Source organism: Rhineura floridana, chromosome 16, assembly GCF_030035675.1.
Source record: "Rhineura floridana isolate rRhiFlo1 chromosome 16, rRhiFlo1.hap2, whole genome shotgun sequence".
In the NCBI taxonomy this organism is placed as follows: Eukaryota; Metazoa; Chordata; class Lepidosauria; order Squamata; family Rhineuridae; genus Rhineura; species Rhineura floridana.
In genome coordinates this window covers 12,751,183-12,777,119 of record NC_084495.1, presented here as the reverse complement: position 1 = coordinate 12,777,119, position 25,937 = coordinate 12,751,183, and the positions used below count along the sequence as shown (strand labels likewise).

The 25,937-nt window shown below is 42.2% G+C and overlaps 1 protein-coding gene across 2 annotated transcripts in view; it reads left to right on the top strand.

Annotated features, from left to right (window-relative positions):
• Positions 1-25,937, top strand: part of LOC133371321 (synaptotagmin-like protein 2) — a 92,490-nt gene that overhangs the window by 3,794 nt on the left and 62,759 nt on the right. Inside the window, exons 2-3 of one of the 2 annotated variants that reach the window (XM_061598616.1) lie at positions 4,062-4,289; positions 22,308-22,882. In XM_061598616.1, the coding sequence (XP_061454600.1) occupies positions 22,782-22,882 (101 nt within the window). In that variant the 5' untranslated portion in view covers positions 4,062-4,289; positions 22,308-22,781. The remainder of the gene's footprint in view (positions 1-4,061; positions 4,290-22,307; positions 22,883-25,937) is intronic. The other variant, XM_061598615.1, reaches the window with a different exon arrangement.

The window sequence follows — 25,937 nt, the reverse complement described above, 5'->3', positions numbered from 1 at the left end:
CGGTGGGGGGGGAACAATTTGAATAACAGGCATGGCACTAAGGGAGGGAGGGTGAGCCCCATACCTGTTACCCTGTAGCCATGTCCCTAAATGATATGTTGACCAGTGCAGACATTTTGGTTTGAATATCAAGCAAGCCTATTTTCTCCTCCTGCTCCCCCCCCCACACACGTTGCTTAACGTTCTTCTTGATGCTTACTGTTTTGTGGCATTTTGGCTGATCATAACAAAGGGATTTTGGAATTTTTCAAAATAAAACTGGCTACTATTATTATTGTTATGTTATTGTGTTATTGTTATGTTATTGTTATATTGATATGTTATTATGTTATTGGTATTATGTTACTTTATGGGTTTATGTAGTAAACAAAAATATTAAAAATGTGCATCACTACAAATGATCACACTAAATATCCTCCCAAGTACACATAATAATTTAATATTATCACCTTAGCTAAAAAACCTTTTCATCTAGCTGGAAACATTTGCTGAAACAAAAATATATTTAATTGTTTCTGGAAAGTACAGATAGTGAGCACCTGTCATAAGAACATAAGAACATAAGAAGAGCCTGCTGGATCAGGCCAGTGGCCCATCTAGTCCAGCATCCTGTTCTCACAGTGGCCAACCAGGGGCCTGGGGGAAGCCCGCAAGCAGGACCCGAGTGCAAGAACACTCTCCCCTCCTGAGGCTTCCCGCAACTGGTTTTCAGAAGCATGCTGCCTCTGACTAGGGTGGCAGAGCACAGCCATCATGGCTAGTAGCCATTGATAGCCCTGTCCTCCATGAATTTGTCTAATCTTCTTTTAAAGCCGTCCAAGCTGGTGGCCATTACTGCATCTTGTGGGAGCAAATTCCATAGTTTAACTATGCGCTGAGTAAAGAAGTACTTCCTTGTGTCTGTCCTGAATCTTCCAACATTCAGCTTCTTTGAATGTCCACGAGTTCTAGCATTATGAGAGAGGGAGAAGAACTTTTCTCTATCCACTTTCTCAATGCCATGCATAATTTTATACACTTCTATCATGTCTCCTCTGACCCGCCTTTTCTCTAAACTAAAAAGCCCCAAATGCTGCAACCTTTCCTCGTAAGGGAGTCGCTCCATCCCCTTGATCATTCTGGTTGCCCTCTTCTGAACCTTTTCCAACTCTATAATATCCTTTTTGAGATGAGGCGACCAGAACTGTACACAGTATTCCAAATGCGGCCGCACCATAGATTTATACAATGGCATTATGATATCGGCTGTTTTATTTTCAATACCTTTCCTAATTATCGCTAGCATGGAATTTGCCTTTTTCACAGCTGCCGCACACTGGGTCGACATTTTCATCGTGCTGTCCACTACAACCCCGAGGTCTCTCTCCTGGTCGGTCACCGCCAGTTCAGACCCCATGAGCGTATATGTGAAATTATGATTTTTTGCTCCAATATGCATAATTTTACACTTGTTTATATTGAATTGCATTTGCCATTTTTCTGCCCATTCACTCAGTTTGGAGTGTCTTATCTGAATAGGAATACTGTTCCATAGAACAGGGGTAGCCTTGTTTTTAATGTTCGTTTTTATTGGCATTTTTAATGAATATTTTAGATTGTCATTTGTAAAGTTCTTGGAGGTGCTTTTTTTTATCAAGTGAGCGGTATACAAATTTTGTTGAGAAAATAAACAACAAACAAGTTTACATAAGAGAATTCACGACAACAAGGCATAACAAAATTTAAATGTCATATAAACAATAGGCTAATGAGAACATCTCATATTAAAATCTCATATACAATCTCATGTACAAGCAACATTTCATACAATATGATTAATCGATGGATAATTTGTAATCTTGTATTTAAATAAACAATAACACAAGATTATGAATTATCCGTGGATTGTTTAATTTTATTGTATGAGATGTTGCTTATACATGAGATTGTATATGAGATATTAATTTGAGATGTTCTTATTAGCCTATTATATATAAATATATACCGCTTTTTGGCCCAGAGGCCTCCAAAGTGGCAAACAGTATATTAGCACTAAAGAAATTTACAATGAAAGTACAGTAAATACCATCAAAGAATTTAAAATAGCAAAATCACAAAATACTCATCAATCACACTGGATATGTGTTAGGAACACCGGTTAACCCTTTAGCAAAGAAACAGGAAAACCATCTATCAAGCCACCCCTGTCTCTTGTCTAACAATAAAAATACAGGAACATCATCCAGATAATAGCAAAACAAATCCATCTCCAAAATTAAATTGTGTGCCCAGCAACAGCCCCTAAATCATAATGTCCCACCCCAGTGGTCCCACTTCATTGTTTGACTCTTATGGCTTCCTGTAGTTACTATAGGGATGGAAAGATATTTCAATTTCAGTTCTCTCAGGTTCTCATCTTTCCAACCTTAAATCCAGTTCTCTACATTTCTGCAGCAATCTGCAATTTTTTAAAAAAAATATCCTCATGAAAATTCTCCATTTAGTGTGAATTTCTCCTAAAAAACACATTTTTGCAGGCAGTTGTGACAAAGGTTCACATTTTTTCAAGCCGTTTCTCATTGTATAATGCATTTTTGCACGTTATTTTTACTCATATATTTATTTTATACACACTTTCCTCTAATATGTTTTTGTTAATATTGTGTAATTGGAGAACTGCATCACAAAATTCTAATAAATGCAAATTTCTAAGCATGGCCGTGTTTCAGTTCTCATATTGTTTCAGAAAGTGCAGATTTGATACATTCTGCTTGAAATGCAAACTGAATCGAAAATCTCATCCATCCCTAGGTTACTGGAGAGGAACTTTGTTCACATATGTAGGGCTGACCTTGCCATTAGGCAAAGTGAGGCGGCAGCTTCTGGGTGTCGTGAAAAGGCAGCAAACGCTCATGTATTTTCCCCCCCCTATTTTTACTGCTGGAGAAGGGGAGAAGCACTGGTAGGATTTTCTGCTTCAGGTGCCAACGTAACTTAGCTAGCCAGCCCAGTGCTAGAACATTTGCTTTACTTTGCAACTTAGATGGCTTTAAAATGGGTTTAGACAAATTCATAGAGGATATCAGTGGCTACTAACACTGATGACTGTGTTGTACCTCCATTGCTGGAGGCAGTGAGCCTCTGAATACCAGTCACTGGAAACCAGGGCTGTGGAGTCGGTACACCAAACCTTCGACTCCGACTCCTCTATTTTTCTACTCTCCAACTCCACCCAAAATTGCTTCCAACTCCACAGCCCTGGAAAGGGCTGTAAATGTCTTTTTAAATTGGAAGCTCTCATAGGAGCATTTTTATCTCTGCCTGAATATGCACTGATCTTGGCATCGCAGCATTTGTCTTCATCTGGGTCCTGTGTCATACACTGACACACAAAATGTTTTCCGTCTTGAGTTATAGTGAAATGCTCAACTACAGCTGACTTCATGGGAAGCTTCTTTGACATTTTGAATTTATATTTTAAAAAATTTGTCAATCAAAATTTATTTTGAAGTCAGAGTCGGTACATTTCTACCGACACCGACTCCACCCAAAATTGCTTCCGACTCCACGACTCAGACTCCACAGCCCTGCTGGAAACCACAGGAGGGGAGAGTGCTCTTGCACTCAGGTTTGCTTGCAGGCTTCCCATGGGCATCTGGCTGGCCACTGTGAGAACAGGATGGTGGACTAGATGGGCCACTGGCCTGATCCAGCAAGGCTCTTCTTAGGTTCTTATGTGTGAATAAGGTCCCAGGTTCACTCCCTGTCATCTCCAGGTAGAGCTGGTAAAGAGTCGTGCCTGAAACCCCTGGAGAGCTCTGCCAGTCAGCGCAGAAAATACTGAGCTTGATGGGCCAATGGTATAAGGCAGCTTCCTACATTCCTAGGCACTTTGACTTGGGGAGCTGGGGGTGCCATTTGCAAAATCTCCTGTGCTGGCACTTCTACAAATTATAACTGAATCAAGACCTGGAAGTTAAAATAAGGCTGCAAGCCTAAGCACTCTTACTTAGGACTCACATTGGGCAAATATGTTCAAGGTGGGAGTTTTCATCTGAAATACATAGTTATTTCTCTTCCAGAAATCTAATGTTGCAATGGCCGGGGGAGTAAGGACATAGTTATCGTGCTTTGGGAGAGCTTTAAGACGGGAAAGACCAGACTAGACAAAGCAGCGGAGCTTTCATTCAGAACGAGTATTGGATGCATTCCCAAGCGTTTCTTGAGGGTCTGTTCTGTTCTGTGGAGGCAAGAGGCTTTGCAATGATGGACTTGGTCTGAAGGTACCTAATGCAGCAAGCTTGCCAAAGGTCAGTGTTTTGGGGTCTGGTCAGTGCCTGGATGGGAGACTGCCTAGAACTTCGTGTGTGCTACTTTGAGTTTGTTTCAAGTTACACAAAAGAGTAAAGGCAGCTGTGTTGGCTCATAAGAAAAGTGTGCAAGCTTTGGAGTTCTCCAGAACTCCTTGCTTTGTTTACCATCTATCTTGATGAAGCGTTCTGGAAAACTCAAAAGCTTGCACGCTATTTTGTGACGTGGATTGACCTAATAAAAGTGTTGCCCTAATATGAATTTTGGCATTGATTTACTTTTTTGCCTCAACTTCTTTTCTCTTACCATCACCACATAAATTAGGGGGGGGCAAACATGCTCTGCCTATTGTGACCTCCAGCTCTGCCTACCCCTAGTTTCACCTGCTTGTTGCTGCCCTGTCCCACCAACTTCAGTGGAGAGCCTTCACCACTGCACTCAAGCATAAACATTTCTGGTACAGCTTGATAGCAAAGGATTTCAGATATTGCAAGGAGGACTGTTTGATTTTCCCCCACCCCTTGCTTCTATGAAAGTTGAGCTTCACAATCCAAATAACGGATTCCAAAGATGTGGAAGGCTAACAGTCTTCTTCTCAGGATCTTTCAGTGCCCTTGGAGGGATCTAATGTTTCAACCACTAGGGAACCTGTGGCCCTCCAGATGTTTGTGGACTCCAAGGGCCCACTCCAGACATCCCTTTTAGGGCGCATTCATGATGATCTGTGCTCATGATGCAGTCACAAGTATTGATCCTACTTGCAAAAGTTCTGACATGGTCACACTGCTTCATTTCCAGTCAGTGCATATCCTGTAACTTCATGATAAAATCTCATAATGTTTTTTACCGCAACACGTTCTGGCTTATTTTTATCCCACTTTCATTGCACTATAGCCCCTCCAGATAACAATGATGTGGTGGCATAGAGGCAGCATCACAGAACAAATGAAATCAGAATAAATCCACCACTAATGCACTGTTATTGTGTCAAGAACTTGTTGCCGAATACACCTGCATCAAAACACCAGTCTGAGGGGCCAGTTCCATCAACCCCGGCCAGCGTAGCCAATCATCAGAGATGGCAAATCTAGAAGACCACAGCTTCTTTCTCTGAATGAGGTGACTTTGCAGTTTCAGACTCAGCCTGTATGTGTCTCTCTCTCCCCCCTCAATCCCATTGTTCATTGCAAGGCTCATTTCATGATCCTGCCTTCTTAAGTGTAGGTAACCACGGATATAAAGCATTTTCTCCCCTCCCCTTGAAAATAAAGCCCAGCAAGGACAACATGCTCATTGTGTTGCTGTCGACTCTCACTTTGATTGCATTATAAATCAATAGTGTTATCTGCAACTTGGAAAGATTGTAGCGCAACTGAACCAGCCGCAAATTTCCTTTCCAATAAAGTTTCACGAGTGAATAAAAGCCAATTGTGACCGTTGTCAGCAGCATGCTGCAAATCCACCTTTGGAGTGACATACTGGTCTCCTTGAACTGAAAAAGAAAATCAGAGGTGTTTAGAAGTGATGCCAAATGGAGACATTTGTCTTTCGAATAGCGTGTTGAGATGCTACAGATTGGCTCAGCAGTTTACTGAAGCTGCCATTTGGCAGCTCTCCTGTTGTGTTGACTGATGGGCTGCTGGTGCAATTGAATAATCTGGCCTGTTTCACCCTGAGCAATTGCAGATTCTCCTACACCTGTGCAAGCATTGTGGGCTTTGATTTAATGCTATGCAGATCGCTATTTCAGCACTAGTTACAGCTGCAGTTTGTTCTCTCTTGCTTGCCAAAGGTCAGCTCCTTTGAGCCCATGAGGTGGAGGGGCTGAGCAGCTCAGAGGCGGAGCCAGTGTTGTCACAAACATGCCTCTTCAACCACTTCGAGATGCGGAACTTGCACTTTGAAAGTGCCATATAATGTTCATTACCCATTTGCAAGGAGCTGATCTTTTACTGTGGCAGCACCTATGCGTTGGTACTCCCTGCCTAGTGATATTAAGGATGTGCCCTTGCTACTTTGTTTCAGACACTGGCTGAAAACTGTGTTTATTTCAGCAAGCCTTCCCCAATGTATAATTTAGTCATGTATGTTTGTTTGTTTTAAGTTTGTTGATTTTATCTGTGTTTTATTTATAATTATTTTATTATGTACACTGCTGAGAGTTTTTTCTGATTAAGACCTATCTAAATTTCTGTAAATAAAACAAAACAAATGTGGATTTTCCAGAAAATTTTGAAGTGGAGAAAATTATGGGGCAAGGGGCATTTGCATTGGAAAAATGTACGATGCCCTTAGAGAGTGATCTAAGCCAGCATGTTTATTTTACAATGTGTAGCAACAAAAGCTAAAAACTTTGAAAACTGCCACGCTTGCCTAACACTTATTTACATTTGGCATCTATTTAGGGTTACTAATGAACTTATGAAATGGAAAATTTTCTGCGAAAAATAAAGCTCTGGCGAGCACGTACTTTGCATGTAATGGTTCTCGGGTTCAATCCCCATTATCTCCAGGTGGAGCTGGAAAGTCTTGTGTTAGGTAATTTTAGACTCTGGACTTAATGGTTTTACAGGGGCCATCCTCTTTGATGGCAGTGAGTATTATTTCATGCTCTTCAAAATGTGGTAAGCCACCACTGTTGTGTTTTTTAGGACCCTCTTGGCAGCAATGGAGACTGGTGGCTCTGATGTCAGTGGGGCAGTGCATGCACTCTGGGTTTTAGTTCAAACTTTCAAGGAACAGCTCCTTGAAAATTTAGACTAAAACCCAGAGCAGATTCACTGCCCCACTGACATCGGAGCCAAACCTGTCTCCACTGCTTGGTTGTATTGCTGAGTAAAGCGCTGCGTGTTAATGGCACCAATTTCTGGAGACCGGCTAGCAGTCAATGTAGACGATTGGTTTATAAACCTTGGTTTGTTTCAACTATGGCTTGGCTTTATGTGCAAAGCCAGCAGCCTTCTTTACGCATGTGTTTGTTTAACAACTTCACCCCCCATAATTGTTAAGTTGCAAAGGCATGAGGCCAGAGCATCTGGGGAACAAAACAAACTGTCACGAAACAACCCATGGTTTGTTTGGGCATCTGTGGCACAACTCATGGTTAACTCATTGTGTGTTAAACAAACTGTGGCTTAGTGTTTCCAGGCCAGGATCAGCCAGTGAGCTCCCTGGCCAAGTGTGGATTTGAATTTGGGTCTCCTCAGTCCTAATTCAACACTCTTACCACACTACATTGGCTGTGTTTATGAAATTTACAACTCCCATCCAATGACTTGCAGCTTTAGTCAAATTATGGCCTTATCCTGCCCTGTACCCTTCTGAAAGCAATAGTTAACGAGTCTGGGGCTTCCCTAATTTCCCTGTCATTCGAGCACTGAGAAAGACTATTTAAATATTCCAGGCAGTGCATGTTTTATATGCAAACATCTGTTCAGTGTCACATTGGTGCATTTGTTTGTGATCTAAACAATACAGAAATTACCAGAAGCTACATCCTGTAACCTAGGCTAGTTAAACATACTACACCTATAGAATCAACACTATTCCCAAATATTTAAACTACAGCAGTTAAATATCTTACTGTCCCACTATCGTTATGGACAATGAGTAGCGTTTTGCATTCATTCCATGTAGTAATGGTGAGGAATCTTTTTCACCCCAAGGGCTACAAGATTAAAAAAACCAAACCAGATGGCCAAGGACTTAAGACCTTCCTCTGGAATGTTGATGTGTCATTTTTGAGGGAAGGGAACTAGAGGTGATGGGGTGCAAGAAGGCATTGGGATGCTCAAGTCTCCAGGGCTGTGGAGTCGGTACGCCAAACCTCTGACTCCGACTCCTCTATTTTTCTACTCTCCAACTCCGACTCCACCCAAAATTGCTTCCAACTCCACAGCCCTGGAAAGGGCTGTAAATGTCTTTTTAAATTGGAAGCTCTCATAGGAGCATTTTTATCGCTGCCTGAATATGCGCTGATCTTGGCATCACAGCATTTGTCTTCATCTGGGTCCTGTGTCATACACTGACACACAAAATGTTTTCCGTCTTGAGTTATGGTGAAATGCTCAACTACAGCTGACTTCATGGGAAGCTTCTTTGACATTTTGAATTTATATTTTTAAAAATTTGTCAATCAAAATTTATTTTGAAGTCGGAGTCGGTACATTTCTACCAACTCCGACTCCACCCAACATTGCTTCCGACTCCACGACTCCGACTCCACAGCCCTGCACGTCTCTAACATTTTACAGAAATCCTCTGAGAGGATGCAGGATTAGTCTGTGTACACACTAACCTGTTTGTAACACAAAAATGTAGTTTTTTCTCAACCCAGAATTGTTCATGCTCATCCTCAAATTGCTGCTTTTAATCTAGATTGATTCTACATCCTGCCATCCACAAGAGTGGGTGTGGTTACTTGATGCGCATTTGAAAACCCTCCCCTTGATTAGGTTATTCCTCGCCGCACATGCCCCAGGTAAACAAAAAAGGAAGTGGTAGTTGCGATCTCGGTATGCGCCCACCCGCAATGAGTAATGGGTAGGTGTGGATACCCCACCCTGCCCCCAATTGCCAGGATGCACCTACATCTTTTTTTCAAATGGGCACACAGTGGGGTAAACCAGAGTCAATCTGCATTGAGCTTTTATTTTCAAAATGAAACCCGTTTCTCAAGAAGCGCTTTTCAGGGGCAAAAATATATTCAGTAGATCTAAATTGTGTGTGGACTATGTAGGGGGGGGAAAGGTAGTCTTCATCGATTCTAAAATAAAATGTTGTATGTATGCAGCCTTAGGAGGATGCATGGCTGTGCACTGGTGTCCTTTGCTGCTGTTGCTTATTCTGATATTTTTCGTTTTTGTGGTTTTAGTTTATTATTTTAATGGATATTGTATAACGTATATTGTCCTTATTTTAATTGGGATATTTTTGTAAGCCACCCTGGGGACCACTGGTGAAGGGTGGGCTATAAGCACAAAGAATGAACAAATAAATAAATGCTGCAGAGTTTCAAAACTGCTCTCGCAGCACTAAACCCGGATGTTTCAGGAGGAAAGAAAGGAAAAGAACAAGGAACCTTTTCTTTTTCCCAGTCTCCAGAACCACCACCCGCCCTTCCCTGTGTAGCTATAAAATGCTCAGGTTTGGGTCAGGTTATTTATTTATTTAACATTTATTTATTTATGCATTCATTCATTCAGTTGACAAGATCTATTTATTTCTTTACTAAATGATCAAGGTTGATTTATTTAACAGGATTTATATACCTCTTTTTAAAAATAACAAAAAAGCACCTCTAAGCACTCTACATAAAAGAATATAAGCAACAGTGGCTAATGCCCACTGGGACTGGTAGGGGGAAAGGTAGGGAGCCCAAACAGTAGGTGGAGCCAGTGATATGCGGAGCCAACTAATTCTAGTTTTCCCCAACCATTCCCTGGACTGATGTAAGTCAGAAGGGAAGGCAGGCGGGGGCTGGCTGGAGGCAAGCTGAGTTTGTGGGGCACTGTCCCATTTGCCCTAATGGACGAAAATCTGCTCATTGTGCTACAATCTTCCCGAGTTGCAGGTAACACTCTTAATTTATAATGCAATCAGAAATATTCATAAGAAAACACCAGTTGAAATCAGACATTTAAAAACAAGTAGCCATGACAAAATTATTAAAATCCTTCTACCTCCACCCAGCACAGCAGGGAAAGGCCTTGGAAGAACGATTAAAAAAAAATGTCCTTTCCCCTCACTCCTGAATCTGCCAAGCAAAGTTTCTAGATATTCTAAATGACTATTCCCTAGATCAGTTGGTCATGGAACCGACCAGAGGGACGGCAACCCTGGACTTAATCCTCAGTGGGGACCGGGACCTGGTGCGAGATGTAAGTGTTGTTGAACCGATTGGGAGCAGTGACCACAGTGCTATTAAATTAAACATACATGTAACTGGCCAATTGCCAAGAAAATCCAACACGGTCACATTTGACTTCAAAAGAGGAAACTTCACAAAAATGAGGGGACTGGTAAAAAGAAAGCTGAAAAACAAAGTCCAGAGGGTCACATCACTCGAAAATGCTTGGAAGTTGTTTAAAAACACTATATTAGAAGCTCAACTGGAGTGCATACCGCAGATCAGAAAAGGTACCGCCAGGGCCAAGAAGATGCCAGCATGGTTAACGAGCAAAGTCAAGGAAGCTCTTAGAGGCAAAAAGTCTTCCTTCAGAAAATGGAAGTCTTGTCCGAATGAAGAAAATAAAAAAGAACACAAACTCTGGCAAAAGAAATGCAAGAAGACAATAAGGGATGCTAAAAAAGAATTTGAGGAGCACATTGCTAAGAACATAAAAACCAACAACAAAAAATTCTTTTTTTTTTTTTTCAATAATTTTTATTCAGATTTTCATAAAACATACAAGACGAAATCATAAAACATTCAAAGACAAAAAACAAAATCAAAAATAGTTAAACAAAAAAGAAAAAAAAGAAAAAAAAAAGAAAAAAAAATAAAGAGTAAAATATTGACTTCCCATTTGTCAAAGATCAAATCAGTTATAAGTCTATAATATATAACAATCCTGTCTCTTAAGTCATATTATAAAATCACTTTCCTCCAGTAGTTATCTTACTTAATCATCAAATCTCATAAACATTACTTTATTCTTTCCACAAAAAGTCAAAGAGAGGTTTCAATTCTTTAAGAAATATATCTATCAATTTTTTTTTTCCAGATAAGCATATCGATTAATCCATCTCATTACTAATTATGATAATCTTATTGTCATAACCATAGTCAAAATAAACATTTCAATTAATCCATCACATCAGAATCTGTTAGGTTCAGTAATTTCAGTAGCCATTGTTCTATTATCCCTATTAGTTCCATTTTCCATCTTCCATCTTCAGTAGTCTTGTTAAGTCCAGTAATTTCAGTATCCAATCTTCCATTATCAGTATTCCATAATAATCTTGCTGTCAAAGCCATAGTCATATAGTAAGAGTCTGATGGGAATTACCTCTATCCCAAATATTTTCTTGCCATCCATTCTGAATAGGTTGCTGAAATACTGCTGTAAAATCATATCTCTGTTCTTTTTTTCAAAATACACTGGGTCATCTCTTGAAAGTTTTTCCATTGTCACATGGCTGCAATTAATTCCATAGATTTTCTCTATATTGGGCTCCATCACATCATTCCAGTCCAGAAGATTATCCATGCCATTGATAACTTTATCTCTAGAATCTTCATTAATTTCTTCAGAGATAACATTGAGTTCCAAACAATAGATTTTATTTCTAAAGTCCATAGACTCCAAATCTTGTTCCTGTTCCACGTTTGTTCCAATCTCCGGGATCTCCTCTCTCACAGGGACCCCTGTTCCAGTCTCCAGGGTCTCCTCTCTCACAGGGACCCCTGTTCCAGTCTCCAGGGTCTCCTCTCTCACAAGGACCCCTATGTCTTTAATCTCCTGTGTCTCCAAACAATAGATTTTGTTTCTAAAGTCCATAGACTCCAAATCTTTTTCCTGTTCCACGTTTGTTCCAATCTCCGGGGTCTCCTCTCTCACAGGGACCCCTTCCAGGGTCACCTCTCTCACAGGGACCCCTATATCTTTAATCTCCTGCTTCATTTTACTCAATTCAATTTTCAGCTCCTTACAACCCTGTCGCAGGTTTTGTTTCGTTATCTCAATCTCATCCATTATTTTCTGAAACATAGTTATTTCCAGATTCTCAGCCACTTTCTTAATTGCCATTTTAAAAGAAAAATATAGGAAAACCACTTCTTATTTCAGCAACAATTGGGTTAATACTCCAAACTTGGTGACATCACAGTATAAACAGAGCAGACAGCCTTATCTCTCCATGCTTAAGTAAACAAAATGCAGTTCCCAGGATCGAAACAATTAATGGCGGTCGTCAGGAAACAGATTCGTCAAAATAAAATAGACCAAAAAGAGAGTAGTCTCAGACAATATAATATTCTTCAAAATAAAAATCTGGAATAGAAATCCCTCTTCTGTGTATATCTTTAGAATGCAAATCCAGGACAGCTTTTTGCAACAAAAACAGAGATAAGCTATTAATTAGTGAGTAGCAGAGAGAAGTTATGGCTCCCCAGTGAGATGTCAAAAACCGATCAATCTGGCAAATCTCTTTTAAACAGCAACAATTTAAATCAAGTAAAAGAAAAATATAGAAAGAAGGGTGCTTGCCTGTTAGTGCGTTCTCTCTTAGAAGATAAGATGAACGTTCGCTTTATCAGATAGAGCTTGTTGTTGAAAATCCGTCCCACCTTCGTCGGCTGGACCTCGTCCCATAAATTAATGAGATCTGGTCGTCCCAACAAAAATAGGCTTTGAGGTTAATCTCTTCGTTTCTCCCTACCCGGGAGAAGTTTAATCAGTCAAAAAAAAAAAAATCTGACTGATATATCTGAATAAGCTTCTTTTGAGGCAGGAGCCCGTCTCAAAAGCAGGCACAGGCTAAGTCACCCTTCCCGGAAGTGAACAACAAAAAATTCTATAAATACATTCAAAGCAGGAGACCATCTAGGGAGACAATTGGACCCTTGGATGATAAGGGAGTCAAAGGTGTACTAAAGAACGATAAGGAGATTGCAGAGAAGCTAAATGAATTCTTTGCATCTGTCTTCACAGTGGAAGATATAGGGCAGATCCCTGAACCTGAACTAACATTTGCAGGAAGGGATTCTGAGGAACTAAGACAAATAGTGGTAACGAGAGAGGAAGTTCTAAGCTTAATGGACAATATAAAAACTGACAAATCACCGGGCCCGGATGGCATCCACCCGAGAGTTCTCAAAGAACTCAAAGGTGAAATTGCTGATCTGCTAACTAAAATATGTAACTTGTCCCTCGGGTCCTCCTCCGTGCCTGAGGACTGGAAAGTGGCAAATGTAACACCAATCTTCAAAAAGGGATCCAGAGGGGATCCCGGAAATTACAGGCCAGTTAGCTTAACTTCTGTCCCTGGAAAACTGGTAGAAAGTATTATTAAAGCTAGATTAACCAAGCACATAGAAGAACAAGCCTTGCTGAAGCAGAGCCAGCATGGCTTCTGCAAGGGAAAGTCCTGTCTCAGTAACCTATTAGAATTCTTTGAGAGTGTCAACAAGCATATAGATAGAGGTGATCCAGTGGACATAGTGTACTTAGACTTTCAAAAAGCGTTTGACAAGGTACCTCACCAAAGGCTTCTGAGGGAGCTTAGCAGTCATGGAATAAGAGGAGAGGTCCTCTTGTGGATAAGAAATTGGTTAAGAAGCAGAAAGCAGAGAGTAGGAATAAACGGACAGTTCTCCCAATGGAGGGCTGTAGAAAGTGGAGTCCCTCAAGGATCGGTATTGGGACCTGTACTTTTCAACTTGTTCATTAATGACCTAGAATTAGGAGTGAGCAGTGAAGTGGCCAAGTTTGCTGACGACACTAAATTGTTCAGGGTTGTTAAAACAAAAAGGGATTGCGAAGAGCTCCAAAAAGACCTCTCCAAACTGAGTGAATGGGCGGAAAAATGGCAAATGCAATTCAATATAAACAAGTGTAAAATTATGCATATTGGAGCAAAAAATCTTAATTTCACATATACGCTCATGGGGTCTGAACTGGCGGTGACCGACCAGGAGAGAGACCTCGGGGTTGTAGTGGACAACACGATGAAAATGTCGACCCAGTGTGCGGCAGCTGTGAAAAAGGCAAATTCCATGCTAGCAATAATTAGGAAAGGTATTGAAAATAAAACAGCCGATATCATAATGCCGTTGTATAAATCTATGGTGCGGCCGCATTTGGAATACTGTGTACAGTTCTGGTCGCCTCATCTCAAAAAGGATATTATAGAGTTGGAAAAGGTTCAGAAGAGGGCAACCAGAATGATCAAGGGGATGGAGCGACTCCCTTACGAGGAAAGGTTGCAGCATTTGGGGCATTTTAGTTTAGAGAAAAGGCGGGTCAGAGGAGACATGATAGAAGTGTATAAAATTATGCATGGCATTGAGAAAGTGGATAGAGAAAAGTTCTTCTCCCTCTCTCATAATACTAGAACTCATGGACATTCAAAGAAGCTGAATGTTGGAAGATTCAGGACAGACACAAGGAAGTACTTCTTTACTCAGCGCATAGTTAAACTATGGAATTTGCTCCCACAAGATGCAGTAATGGCCACCAGCTTGGACGGCTTTAAAAGAAGATTAGACAAATTCATGGAGGACAGGGCTATCAATGGCTACTAGCCATGATGGCTGTGCTCTGCCACCCTAGTCAGAGGCAGCATGCTTCTGAAAACCAGTTGCCGGAAGCCTCAGGAGGGGAGAGTGTTCTTGCACTCGGGTCCTGCTTGCGGGCTTCCCCCAGGCACCTGGTTGGCCACTGTGAGAACAGGATGCTGGACTAGATGGGCCACTGGCCTGATCCAGCAGGCTCTTCTTATGTTCTTATGTTCTTAAGGGAAGGCCTGAACAAGGACTACAACACTCCTGTTTCGGGCAGAAAGTCTTTTGGGAAATAGGGAATGCACTCCGTAAGAGAAACAGGTACATTCACCTTAGGGAGTAGGGATATACTGCAACATTTTTTTGCAGGTCCCACATGTCGTAGCTGGGGGGGTGGGAAGCCATGACAAGTTGGAGGTAGCAGATGACTTTGCTTGCAAGGGTTCCGTTTTGAGGCTGGCAAACTGAAACAATGAAAGCTTTCAGGGGAGCATTTCTGAAGGGTGAGATTATTTCTGGATATTGACAGAGTCAGGTCTTGACCCTCAGGGGGAAAAACACAGGTGGAATGGGAAGAGAGCTCTGCTCGGTGGCTGTTTTGCGATAAACCACACAGCGCTCTTTGTTTTCCAGTGAGGCTGTTGCCAGCTCAGCAATTCCTTCTTCACAGAGCTGGATTTTTTAGGCATTTCGAGGGCACCTCATGTGTCTTTCCCAGTAAGGGGCCATACTTTTTCACCTTTGGTTGGAGCTGACTTGCACAACTCACTTTTCACAATTTGGCCTGGGATGCAATTTACTAAATGGGTGTTTTTTCAAACTCTGCTGATAATGTTTGCTTCAACATGAAGGCTTTTGGAGGCATGGTGTAAAAGAAAAGTGAACCGCCTATCCTGTAAACTTTCAGGAGTGGGAGAAAATATTCTGAGAGGGAGTGTGGAACTCAGTGCCTACCAGCCACTATTTTTTAAGCATGTTGACTTTGGCCACGTCTGCACTAGACATTTAAAGAGCTACAATTCCCGGAATTGCCCGAGAAGAGTGATTAATTGTGAAGCTCTGGGAACTGTAGTTCTGTGAGGGGAACAGGAGTCTCCTAACAACCCTCAGCACCCTTAGCAAGCTCCAGTTCCCAGGATATTGGGGGGAAAGCCATGACTGGTAAAATGGCATAACAGTGCATTAAATGTATAGTGCAGAAGCTTGTGACTCATGATCTGTTCTGTTTCGCTTGCACCCAACTGCCGCCCTCAGATGCGTTGAAGGACGGCATCCCATCACCAGATCCATCTGCCAGTCCAGTCATTTTCTGTAGATTGGATTGTATCCAACGCGGCAGCTCTGCTGGTGCAACACATGTCCGTCTGTGTAGTAGAACTTCTTTTCCTCTCCTGTCCATTCCAACTCCCCCACCTCACGTGCCCTCAAAATCAACTCCGGGGGGTTGGGGACCCTCCGGAGCATAGTTAGGGGTGTGCAGGTGGGGCAGGAAATGAAAGTCCTCTTGCGCATGGAGGTGGGGGCACCATGTCGTTCTATGCCTCAGGCAGGGAAATGTCTTGGGCCTGCTCTGTTCAAGACACCCAGGCAGATGACAGTTTCCCATGCAGTTGATTTGTGTGCTAAACTGAGAGGGCAAAAAAGCAAGCATAGGAGAGACCTTAATATATCAAGTATCTTTTCTTACCTCTCTCTTTCTCTTTTCAGGTGCATAGCACAACATCTAACTACGCAATTTAGGTTAGGTTAGGTTTACCGGATTTATGTTTCGCTTCCCGCAAGCGATTTAAAGAATAAAATATAAGAATGCACAGTCAAGGTTAAAACATCCTATCATTGACGGTGTCCAAGTGCCTGTGAAAACAAAAAATGTCTTTGCAGTCATGGCTGGTGCCCACTGGAACTGGTAGGGCGGAAGGCAGGGAGCCCAACAGTAGGTGGAGCCAGAGCCAATGGCAGGCGGAGCCAACTCATTGTAGGCTTGCCCCATCCTTCTCTCTGAGGAGTTCCACAAAGGCAGCACTGAGACTAAGGCCACATGGGAAAGGCCATAGCTCAGTGGCAGAACGTCTGCCTTGCACGCAGAAGGTCCAGGTTCAATCCCTGGTAAGGCTGGGAGAGGATCCTGTCTGAAACCCTAGAGAGTCTCTGCCAGTCAGTGTAGACAATACTGGGCTAGATGGACCAATGGTCTGACTCAGGAGAAGGCAGCTTCCTACATTCCTTCCTATCGACATCTTACATTAAAAGCAGTATTATGCCACTTTGAACCGTCATGGCTTCCCCCAAAGAATCCTGGAAAGAGTCGTTTTTTAAGAGTGCTGAGAGTTTTTAGGAGACCCCACCCATTCCCAACACAGAACAACAATTCCCAGAGTTCCCTGGGGAGAGTGAGTGATTGTTAAGATATTCTGAGAATTGCAACTCTGTGAGGGAAGTAGGGATCTCCTAACGTCTCTGAGCACCCTTCACAAATGATAGTTCCCAGGATTCTTTTAGGTGGAAGCCAGGACTGTTAAACTGGTATAATACTGCTTTAAATGTGAAGTGCAGATGTGGCCTGTGCAAGAGAAAGCCAACAGATGGTACCACGCCCTGGACTCGTTGTGCCTTTGCCTAGTGTCAAAGTGGTAACAAAGTTGGCACCAGGTAGGTCTGCCTGGAGAGAGCATTTCATAGACGGGAAGCTATGCCCATTTAGAGAAGCAGCACTCAACTTAGGCCACATTCACACCAGACATTTATTCCACTTTTATTCCAGTTTAAACAGTCATGGCTTCCCCCAAAGAATCATGGGAAGTGTAGTTTGTGAAGGGTGCTGAAAGTTGTTAGGAGACGCCAATTCTCCTCACAGAGCTAGTTTGTCAGGGTGGTTTAACAGCGATTTCCTCTTCCCAGAAAAATCAGACCTGTAGCTCTGTGAGTGGAACATTAGTCTCCTAAAAGCTTTCAGTACCCTTCACAAACTACACTTCCCAGGATTCTTTGAGGGAAGCCATGACTGTCTAAAGTGGAATAAATCTCTGGTGTGAATGTGGCCTTAGGGATCTAAACTGTCCAAGGTGGCTTTTGGTTTTGTGCATGTCAGCAGGGCCAGCCCAAAACATTTCACTGCTTGAGATGGAGCAGCACCAGCATCCCCTTTCCGAGTCAAGGTGCATGTAACCAAAAAGGGCACATTTGCACATATATGAGGGGAATGTAGTACAATTAATATTGGGCTGGGGTTGGGGATTTACAATATTATTAGATATGTGACCTGCAAGTGGACCCTATTACAGTGCTTCTCAGCCATGTGAAATATCAGTCCAGGAGAGAGATGATTGTTTTGTTGCCTCATATGTTAATAGCAGCTTGGGTTATGATTGCCAAAATTTGGGAAAGTGTTATGGTTTCAACAATTGATCAATGGCTGAGGAAGACCAGGGACATTGTGGTAATGAGCAAAATGACCAGTTATAAACAACAAAAGGAGGGATGAATTCAGACAACTAAGACCTTTCAAAAGAACTGAATGCTTATCTATTTTCCATTGGAATCAAAACAAAACTGAAGAAATTATTATTGTGGATATATTAAAAGGTTTTGATGCAGTGTTGTAGATAGCACTAAGTAATATTAAAAAAAAATTAAAGGTGCATAGCGCCCAAGACCAGTCAAATTATTTTGGCACCTGAGGCAGAACATCCCAAAAAGTGTCTCCCTGGCAGTAACAATGTAATAATAATAATAATAATAATAATAATAATAATAATAATAATAATAATAATAATAATTTGTTCCCCTTTCATGATATCCAAAATCAGCTAAATCACTCTACCTATTGTTAGGGCCAGCCTTATGCATATAGAGGGGCACTGATGTGAGCCTGGCAATAATAATACAATAGCAATAATTAATAATAATAATTTCAACACTAAAAGAACCATAAAATTATAATGTTGTTGTTATAGAAGTAGAACTATCACAGAAGTTTCAGGATCTGTTTATGCCCCAGTTTTGCTCAACCCTTCCTGGGAACAGCTCGATGTTTCAGTGCAGAATAGATTGTCCTATGTTTGCAAGTCATTCCATTGTTTTGCCGTTGGTACTGCCTATACCAATGGCAAGCCAAACTGTCAAGTCACACAAGGACACGGGGAGGAAAATAAGGAGCTGCTTAGCAGCGTCCTAGATCAAAATGTATCTCAGCATGGCATGCAAGATTAAAAATGTCTTCTCTTTTGAATAACCATTATTTATGAACTCTGCTACAATGGGCTTTAGAACAAAGGTGGTAGTTACTGGTTTGAAGGTCTATTTAAAGTGAGATGTTAGGGTGGCAAGTTAACTGTGCCAATGTTGTGTTGTGAAGTTTAGCTTGGGGCCTTCTACATGCAAGGCAGATGCTCTGCCGCTGAGCTACAGCCCTCCACTACTTTTTCTGTGCTCCCCACAGGGCAAGATGGTCTTTCAGAAGCTCCTGTGGTGACAGTTGGAGGAGGAAGAGGATGGTAGGAGCTCACCAGGCTGCTTCTCTTTCTTCTCCCCTCGGGCGGGGGATAGTCCCTTAGAAGCCACTGTGGTGGCAGATGAGGGAGGGAGGAGCCACCGATGAGTTGTGGCAGCAGCTCACCAGGCTGTTTCTTCTCCACTCCTCTCAGGGCGCAGCAGCTCACCAGGCTGTTTTCTTTCTTCTCCACTCCCCTCAATGCAACATTTTCCCTTTTGATGTTAGAAAGATGTTAGACTGGCTTGCACACAGGAGAGAGCCTTTTCAGCCATGGCCTCAAGGCTTTGGAATACCCTACCCCAAGAAGCCCGCTCTGCTCCCTCCCTGATTTGGAGACTTCTGAAAAACATCTTGTTCCGGAGAGCCTCAGAGAGGGACTGAAGGTTTAGCCTGAAACTGGTTTTGTTTTTCCCCCTTTCTAGTTTTACCTCTTTAGTCCCCTTTTAGTATCACTCCCCTTGCATTGTTAACTTGTATTTGATGTATTTTTATTTATTTTAAGTTTTTTTGTGTTGTTACATATTGTGTATGATGGCATTGTGAGCCACCCTGAGTGCCCCATTGTGGGATAGAAGTATGTTAAATGAATAAATAAATAAATCCTGCAAATCAGTCCATTTTGCAGCGTGGCAGCAATAGAATGAGCGTATACTAGTTTGGGTTGCTGCCATCTTCTCTACCTGCCCATGCATTCCACCCAGTCATGGCCACTCCAGTATATATGCTTTGATGCAGCCTTTCCCAAACTGGTGAGCTCCAGGTGTTTTGGACTACAATCTTACTGTTTTAAGTTAATTCCATCTTAAAATGCATGGAGATTGCAAGTTCCAGAGCTTTCCACCTGGTGTCAGCATTCATATGGAAGTGGGACAAAGCCAGTATCTGGAAAGAACAAGCACCTTTACCCAGCCAAGCTCCCACCATTACTGCTAGTCTCCGAGACAGAGATCTCCAAGCTTTGCACTTTCGTTAAGAAACAGTAACAGAGGCAAAGATCTGTTTTATGCAATTCAATTGTCCTTTGCCAGTTGATTTTACCCTGTAGGTGCCATTAAATCAACAGCATGTGAACAGGAGATTCCAATGAAAACTTTTATGGCTCCTTTTATTTATTTTTTTCCTGAGGCTACTGGAGGCTCAGAAGCGTGTAGAACAAATATGACCAACGAAATGCACAGGGTGTACAAAAGCGTCTTCTTTGTGGCTGAAGGCACGATACGTACACAAGAGAGGCAAATAGTTGCAAATTCTATTTAATTCTCCCAGCTGGGTACTGTGAGTTTAGCAGCACTGAAAGAAAACAGGAGTGCACATTTCTTAAGGACCAGTTTCTTACAAGCCTGGCCTTTTCAACGTGATGAGTTTTCTTTTGGGGAAAAAATGCACATGGGCCTTTTTTCTTTTTGCATGCACAGTTCAGGCTGTTAACTCCTCCTCACGTTATTCTAATTGCCTGAGGGGAGGAAGAGTAAAGGGGGATTATCGTCACATCCACACTAGGCATTTAAAGTGCTATTTGTACCGGTTTAAACAGTCATGGCTTCCCCCAAAGAATCCTGGAAACTGTAGTTTGTGAAAAATGCTGAGAATTGTTAGGGGACCCCTATTTCCCTCACAGACCTACAGTCCCTGGAGTTCTCTGGAAAGAGGGACTGACTGTGAAACTACTCTGCGAACTGTAGGCTAAAATGTCACTGAATGTGAAAGGAAAGTTGGTGCAGGGTTTTGGAGGGCTCTGAGCAAGAACAGGATTGCTGTGGTGGCAGGGAATCACATCAGATGTCAGGAACTGAGAGTCTAGCCCAGGTGTGGGGATCTTTTAGCCCTACAGATGTTGCTGAACTACAGCTTTCATAATCCTTGGCCATGGCCCATGCTTGCTGGTGCTGATGGGAGTTGTAGTTCAGCAACATCTGGAGAGCCAAAGGTTCCCCACACCTGGCCAATCCCTCTCTTAGAGACAAATCTTAAAACTGTGTTGCTCAGCAAGGCAGCTTTCAAGAGCACCTATTTCTCAAGGTCAAACTAGAGGAGATGCTGAGAGATCTGTGATCAGAATTCCTGTGATTATTTCTTGCCCATCCCCTTTTCATTTTAAAGTAGCACAGAGGGAGGGAAGATGCTTAATCATTTGCTGTTTTCCTGATATTAATGGCCTCCACTTGAAGCTGCTCTTTGCTGCATGGGGAAAATATACCGGTAGCGTGGATCATAAATTCCTGTAATTTAAAACACACACACACATTCTAAGATGGTACCAATCTTAAGTTAAGTTCCTCACATTTCCACATCAGTTTGTGATTTTGTTTTTAAATCCTCATCAGCGTTTTAGTGTGAATTTCTCCTAACTTACACATATTTATATGCAGTTTTGCATAACATACACATTTTTTGCAAAGCAATTTCCCCTAATGTAATACATTTTCCTGTTACTGATATGTGTGTCTTTATGCACAATTTACCCTAGTATATGCATTCAGAGAAGTGTGAATGTTAAAGGATGGCTGTGTTTCAGTCTGTGCATTGTTTCATGCAAATTGGGTAGGTATGCCTTTCAGTGTGAACAGAATTGAATTTTTCCCCTAATCCAGTGGTTCCCAAACCTTTCTCCCCACAGACCCCTTGAATATTAGTGAGGGTACTGGTGGACCACTTAATGATGTTTCTGCCTGTGGTAGCAATTACAATGCTCTGTGGTAGATGCTGTGTGATTTTTAATCATATTCTTATTGCTTCTTTGATTTCTTGTATTGTATTTTATTGTATTTCCGTTTGTATTCCATAGAATTCCACAGAATTCAACTTGTAAGTGTTTTTTCAAAGATATGCTGTGGACCACCTGAATGAATGTCATGGACCACTGGTGGCCAGTGGACCACAGTTTGAGAACTCCCGCCATAATCAATATGTTAGCCCTTTAACTACAAGGCTTTTTTGTTGTAACCCTCAAAGTGAGCAGATGCCCTTTCCATCTGCTTACAGGTTGGAATGATCAAGCTGAAGCAAACAGATCTTTCCTTTACAAAACAAAAAAAAACAGGAACTTTAAGACAGTTTGTGAATCCTGTCTACTTTGTTTTCTTATGCAACTTGCTTAGACTAAGATTCTTGCTGTCACTACGTCTCAGAAAGAGAGAGCGCTTACAGTTAGACACAAACACAGACACTGTGTTGCTTGCTCGAATGTCATGTGCTCAGGCGGAAATAAACATCCTCAGTGTTCACATGCGATCGCCGCATGTCGCCTTTATCTAAAAACATATCTCAGTGCTTGCTTTTTTCCCCCTCTCCTCTTTGCAGGAGTGACGGAACCAGACTGGCAGACTTCTTGGTTAAAGGAGGCAGATGCTGGAACAATGGATCCTTCTGTCCTCTAGTTCTCTCTTGCACCCAACAGTCAGCCCATCTTTTCAGTTAGGTGCTTTGAGAAGTTGTTTCATTTACACTTCCCCCCGTGCATGGACAAAGTGAAAAGGGCCAAACTCAACTGGAAACCGAGACTGTTTTGATTTACTCAGGCATGCCGTGTAGAGGACCAAAGCACAGAAGAACAGATCTGTCCTTTGAAGTGGCCGCCTGGATCCTAGAGGGTCCTCTCCCAAGGCATGCTGGTGTGAAGCGCCCCCTGCGGCTCCCTGTGCATTCTGACTCAAGACTTTAAATAAAATAACCCTTCGGGCTGTCTGTTCAAGGCTTTTCATGGCCTCTTTGCTGCTGTAGCTGCTGCTTCAAAAGTGCTGATGCTCTGATTGGCTGGACAACGCTGAGGGAAAGATGCTAGACCTCAGCTTTCTGACGGAAGACGAGTATGGGAAGCTGATGAAAGTGCTGCAGAGGGATGCAGAGCTCAAGAGAAAGGATGGTGATCGTATCAGGTAGGAAGCCAGGAGGGTCGTAACGTGTCCATAAATTGTGAGAGCTGAGATTTCTTAGCCATAATGTAGGAGTCGCCAACATGTGCCCACGGGTGCAGTGGTACCCTTGTGATCTGTCCATGATACCTGCAAAGCCTTCGAGCCCTCGCACTCACTGCCCCTGTGGTCATGAGGTGGTGAGGGTGGCTACCTTTTTCCCCTTGAAAAGTACATACAGCTGAAGGAGGAACTTGGCAAAATGGCACTCTTTCCCATTTCCTCATTCAGCTCTATGTGCTTTTCAAGGCTCAGATTAATTTGCTGGATCTGACTTTTACCCAGATCCATTGGAAAAAGCAGTGTGTGTGTGCGTGTGCACATACACATTCTTTCTGCGTTGGGGGGGGTTGATCTCGGGGAGAATCCATGGTACTTGCTCAGAAATCCAGCCTAGAAGCTGTGACACCTCTGATGATGGATTTTTCTCTCCCAAATGTGATTGTGGTTGCATACAAGCGCTGTCAGAAAATGAGAAATAATTTCCCTAAATCATGCTGAAGAAGCCTCCCATTTTTTTTTTACAAAAAGTTATGCTGCTTTTTTATGCTGCCCAGCTTTCCAAAGAGCTGGAGGTAGTGTAGATGTCCCTTGCTTCTATCACAACAATCCTGTGCGGCAGGTTGGGCTGAGAAAGAGAGAGAGAACCTAGCCCCAGATCACTCAGTGAACTTAAGTAGGAAGTTGAACCCAGAACATCCCAGCCTTTGTCCAGCCATCTATCCATTATAGGGGTAGGAAAGAGATTTGATTCAGTTTGCATTTCAAGCTGAATCTATCAAATTCACACTTTCCGAAACAATGTAAGAATTGAAACACAGCCATCCTTTGAAATTTGCACTTATCTGAATTTTGCAGTGCAGTTTGCCAGCCAACCAATGTTGACAAAAATGCATATGTAAGGGGAATGTGTGCATAAAAATGACTATGTATAAGAATCTGCTAGCAAAAATGTGTACATTAGTCAAAACTGTACAAAAATGTATTTATTAGGATAAATTCACACTAACATGCTGGAAAAGTTTCATGAGGATTAAAAAAAAAGCAAATTGCTACAGAAGTGTGGAGAGAACTGAATGTAAGACTGGAAAAATGAAAAACTGCAAGAACTGAAATTGTCAGACCTTTCCATCCCTAATCCATTATATCACACTGTGGCCCCATCTTCACTATACATTTAAAGCAACATTACTTCCCCCAAAGAAACATGGGAACTGTAGTTTGCTAGTTTGGTTAAACAATCAACCCCTCTTTCCAGGGGGAAGCTCTATGTGGGTCTCCTAACAGTTCTCAGCACCCTTAACAAACTACAGTTCCCAGGATTCTTTGGAGGAAGCCATGGCTGTTTAAAGTAGTCATTCATTGGCGATCATTCGTGGCTGAGTAAGATTGTCTTCCAAGATAAGGTCTTTAACGGTGGGTCCGTAAGTGACTGTGGAGGCCAATTCTGGATCCACACAGGCTCCCATAGTGAGGACATAGGTTTCCACATGGAAGATGGTCGTGATGAGGATTTGCTTGATGTGCTTTCCACTTAGCTCGTTTGTCCCTTTCTCCCTGTACTCGTGCTTCTTCAAAGTCCATAGCACCTTTGATAATGGCCGACCTCCAATTGGGATGCTCATGGGCTAAGGCTTCCCAGTTCACGATGCTTATGTTACTTTTTTTATATTAGCTTTGAGAACATCTTTAAACATCTTTTGCTGTCCACCAATATTAAAGTAGTATGATACTACTTTAAATGTATAATGCTGATGGGCCCATTTTACCACACTATATAATAGTATGACCTGGTCTAAGGCAGCTCCTGCTGGTGCCTGTGCTTATGGCTGCTGTTTCATGGATTTGTGCTTGTCAGGGATGCAACAGCAGTAGTCTTCCAGATGTTTCTTGGATTCCAACTCCCATCAGCCCCAACCAGCATAGCCAATGGCCAAGGATGATTGAAGTTGTAGTCCAGCAATAGCTAGAGCAGCCTGGCTGGGGCTGATGGGAGTTGTAGTCCAAAACAGCTGGAAGGCTCCAAGCTGGCGAAAGCTTATCTAGTTTGCCAAACGTCCCCTGTTCCTGACACAGATGACACCTCCCCTGTCTGTTTGTTTCTCTTCAAAATTTGAATGCTGCTCTTCTGCTGAAAATCAGCTCCCAGAGGGGCAAACAATCTTGCACTAAAGTCCAATATTTACACGCAGGTATAAAACAATAAAATGCAAAATAGTCAAGGTGCAGTGACACAATAAAAAGTCAGTAAACCAATAAAAGCAACAGAAGTGGGGTGCAAGGGGGAGATCTAATTAAAACCAGCCAACTGTCATGCTGAAAGTCCTGGGCAAATAAAAAATGTTTTCTGTCTGGTGCCAAAAAAAAAGCAAAACAAAACAAAAACATTTGGTGTTAGGCAAGTCTCTCTGTGAAGGATTTTACAGCAGCTGTAGTGCTCAGCTCGTGCTGTGTTGAAAGTTTCTCCTGCGCTTTTTCCCCAGCCGTAGTCCTTCACTTAGGCCACATCCACACCAGACATTTAAAGCAGTTATGATGCCACTTTATCAGTCAAAGAATCCTGGGAGCTGTAGTTTGTTAAGAGCACTGAGAGTTGTTTGGAGATTCCTGTTCCTCTCACAGAGCTACAATTCTCAGAGTTCCCTGAGAGCAGGGATTGACTGTTAAACTGCTCTGGGACTAGTAACTCTGCATAATTGGAGACGGGGTCTGGAATATCCCCCAAAACGCAAAGTCCTCTTGAAGCTATGATCCAGCTGTTCATAGCGACTTGGCCAACTCCATTCTTGGTTTAGACCACAAGATACAATTCCCTGGCAGAAGTTCTCTTCATGTAGAATGAATGGGTGTACAGGAGGGAGGGGAAGTGGCTTCACCCCAACCAGCATCCTTAATTTTTTATTCATTTTGTTTATTGCTTAATTGAAAAATACCTTGAGCGGGTTATGTATGTAAAATGTTGTAAAATATTCATTAAAAATATCAATAAAAGCAGACTTTAAAACCAGTAGATGTAATA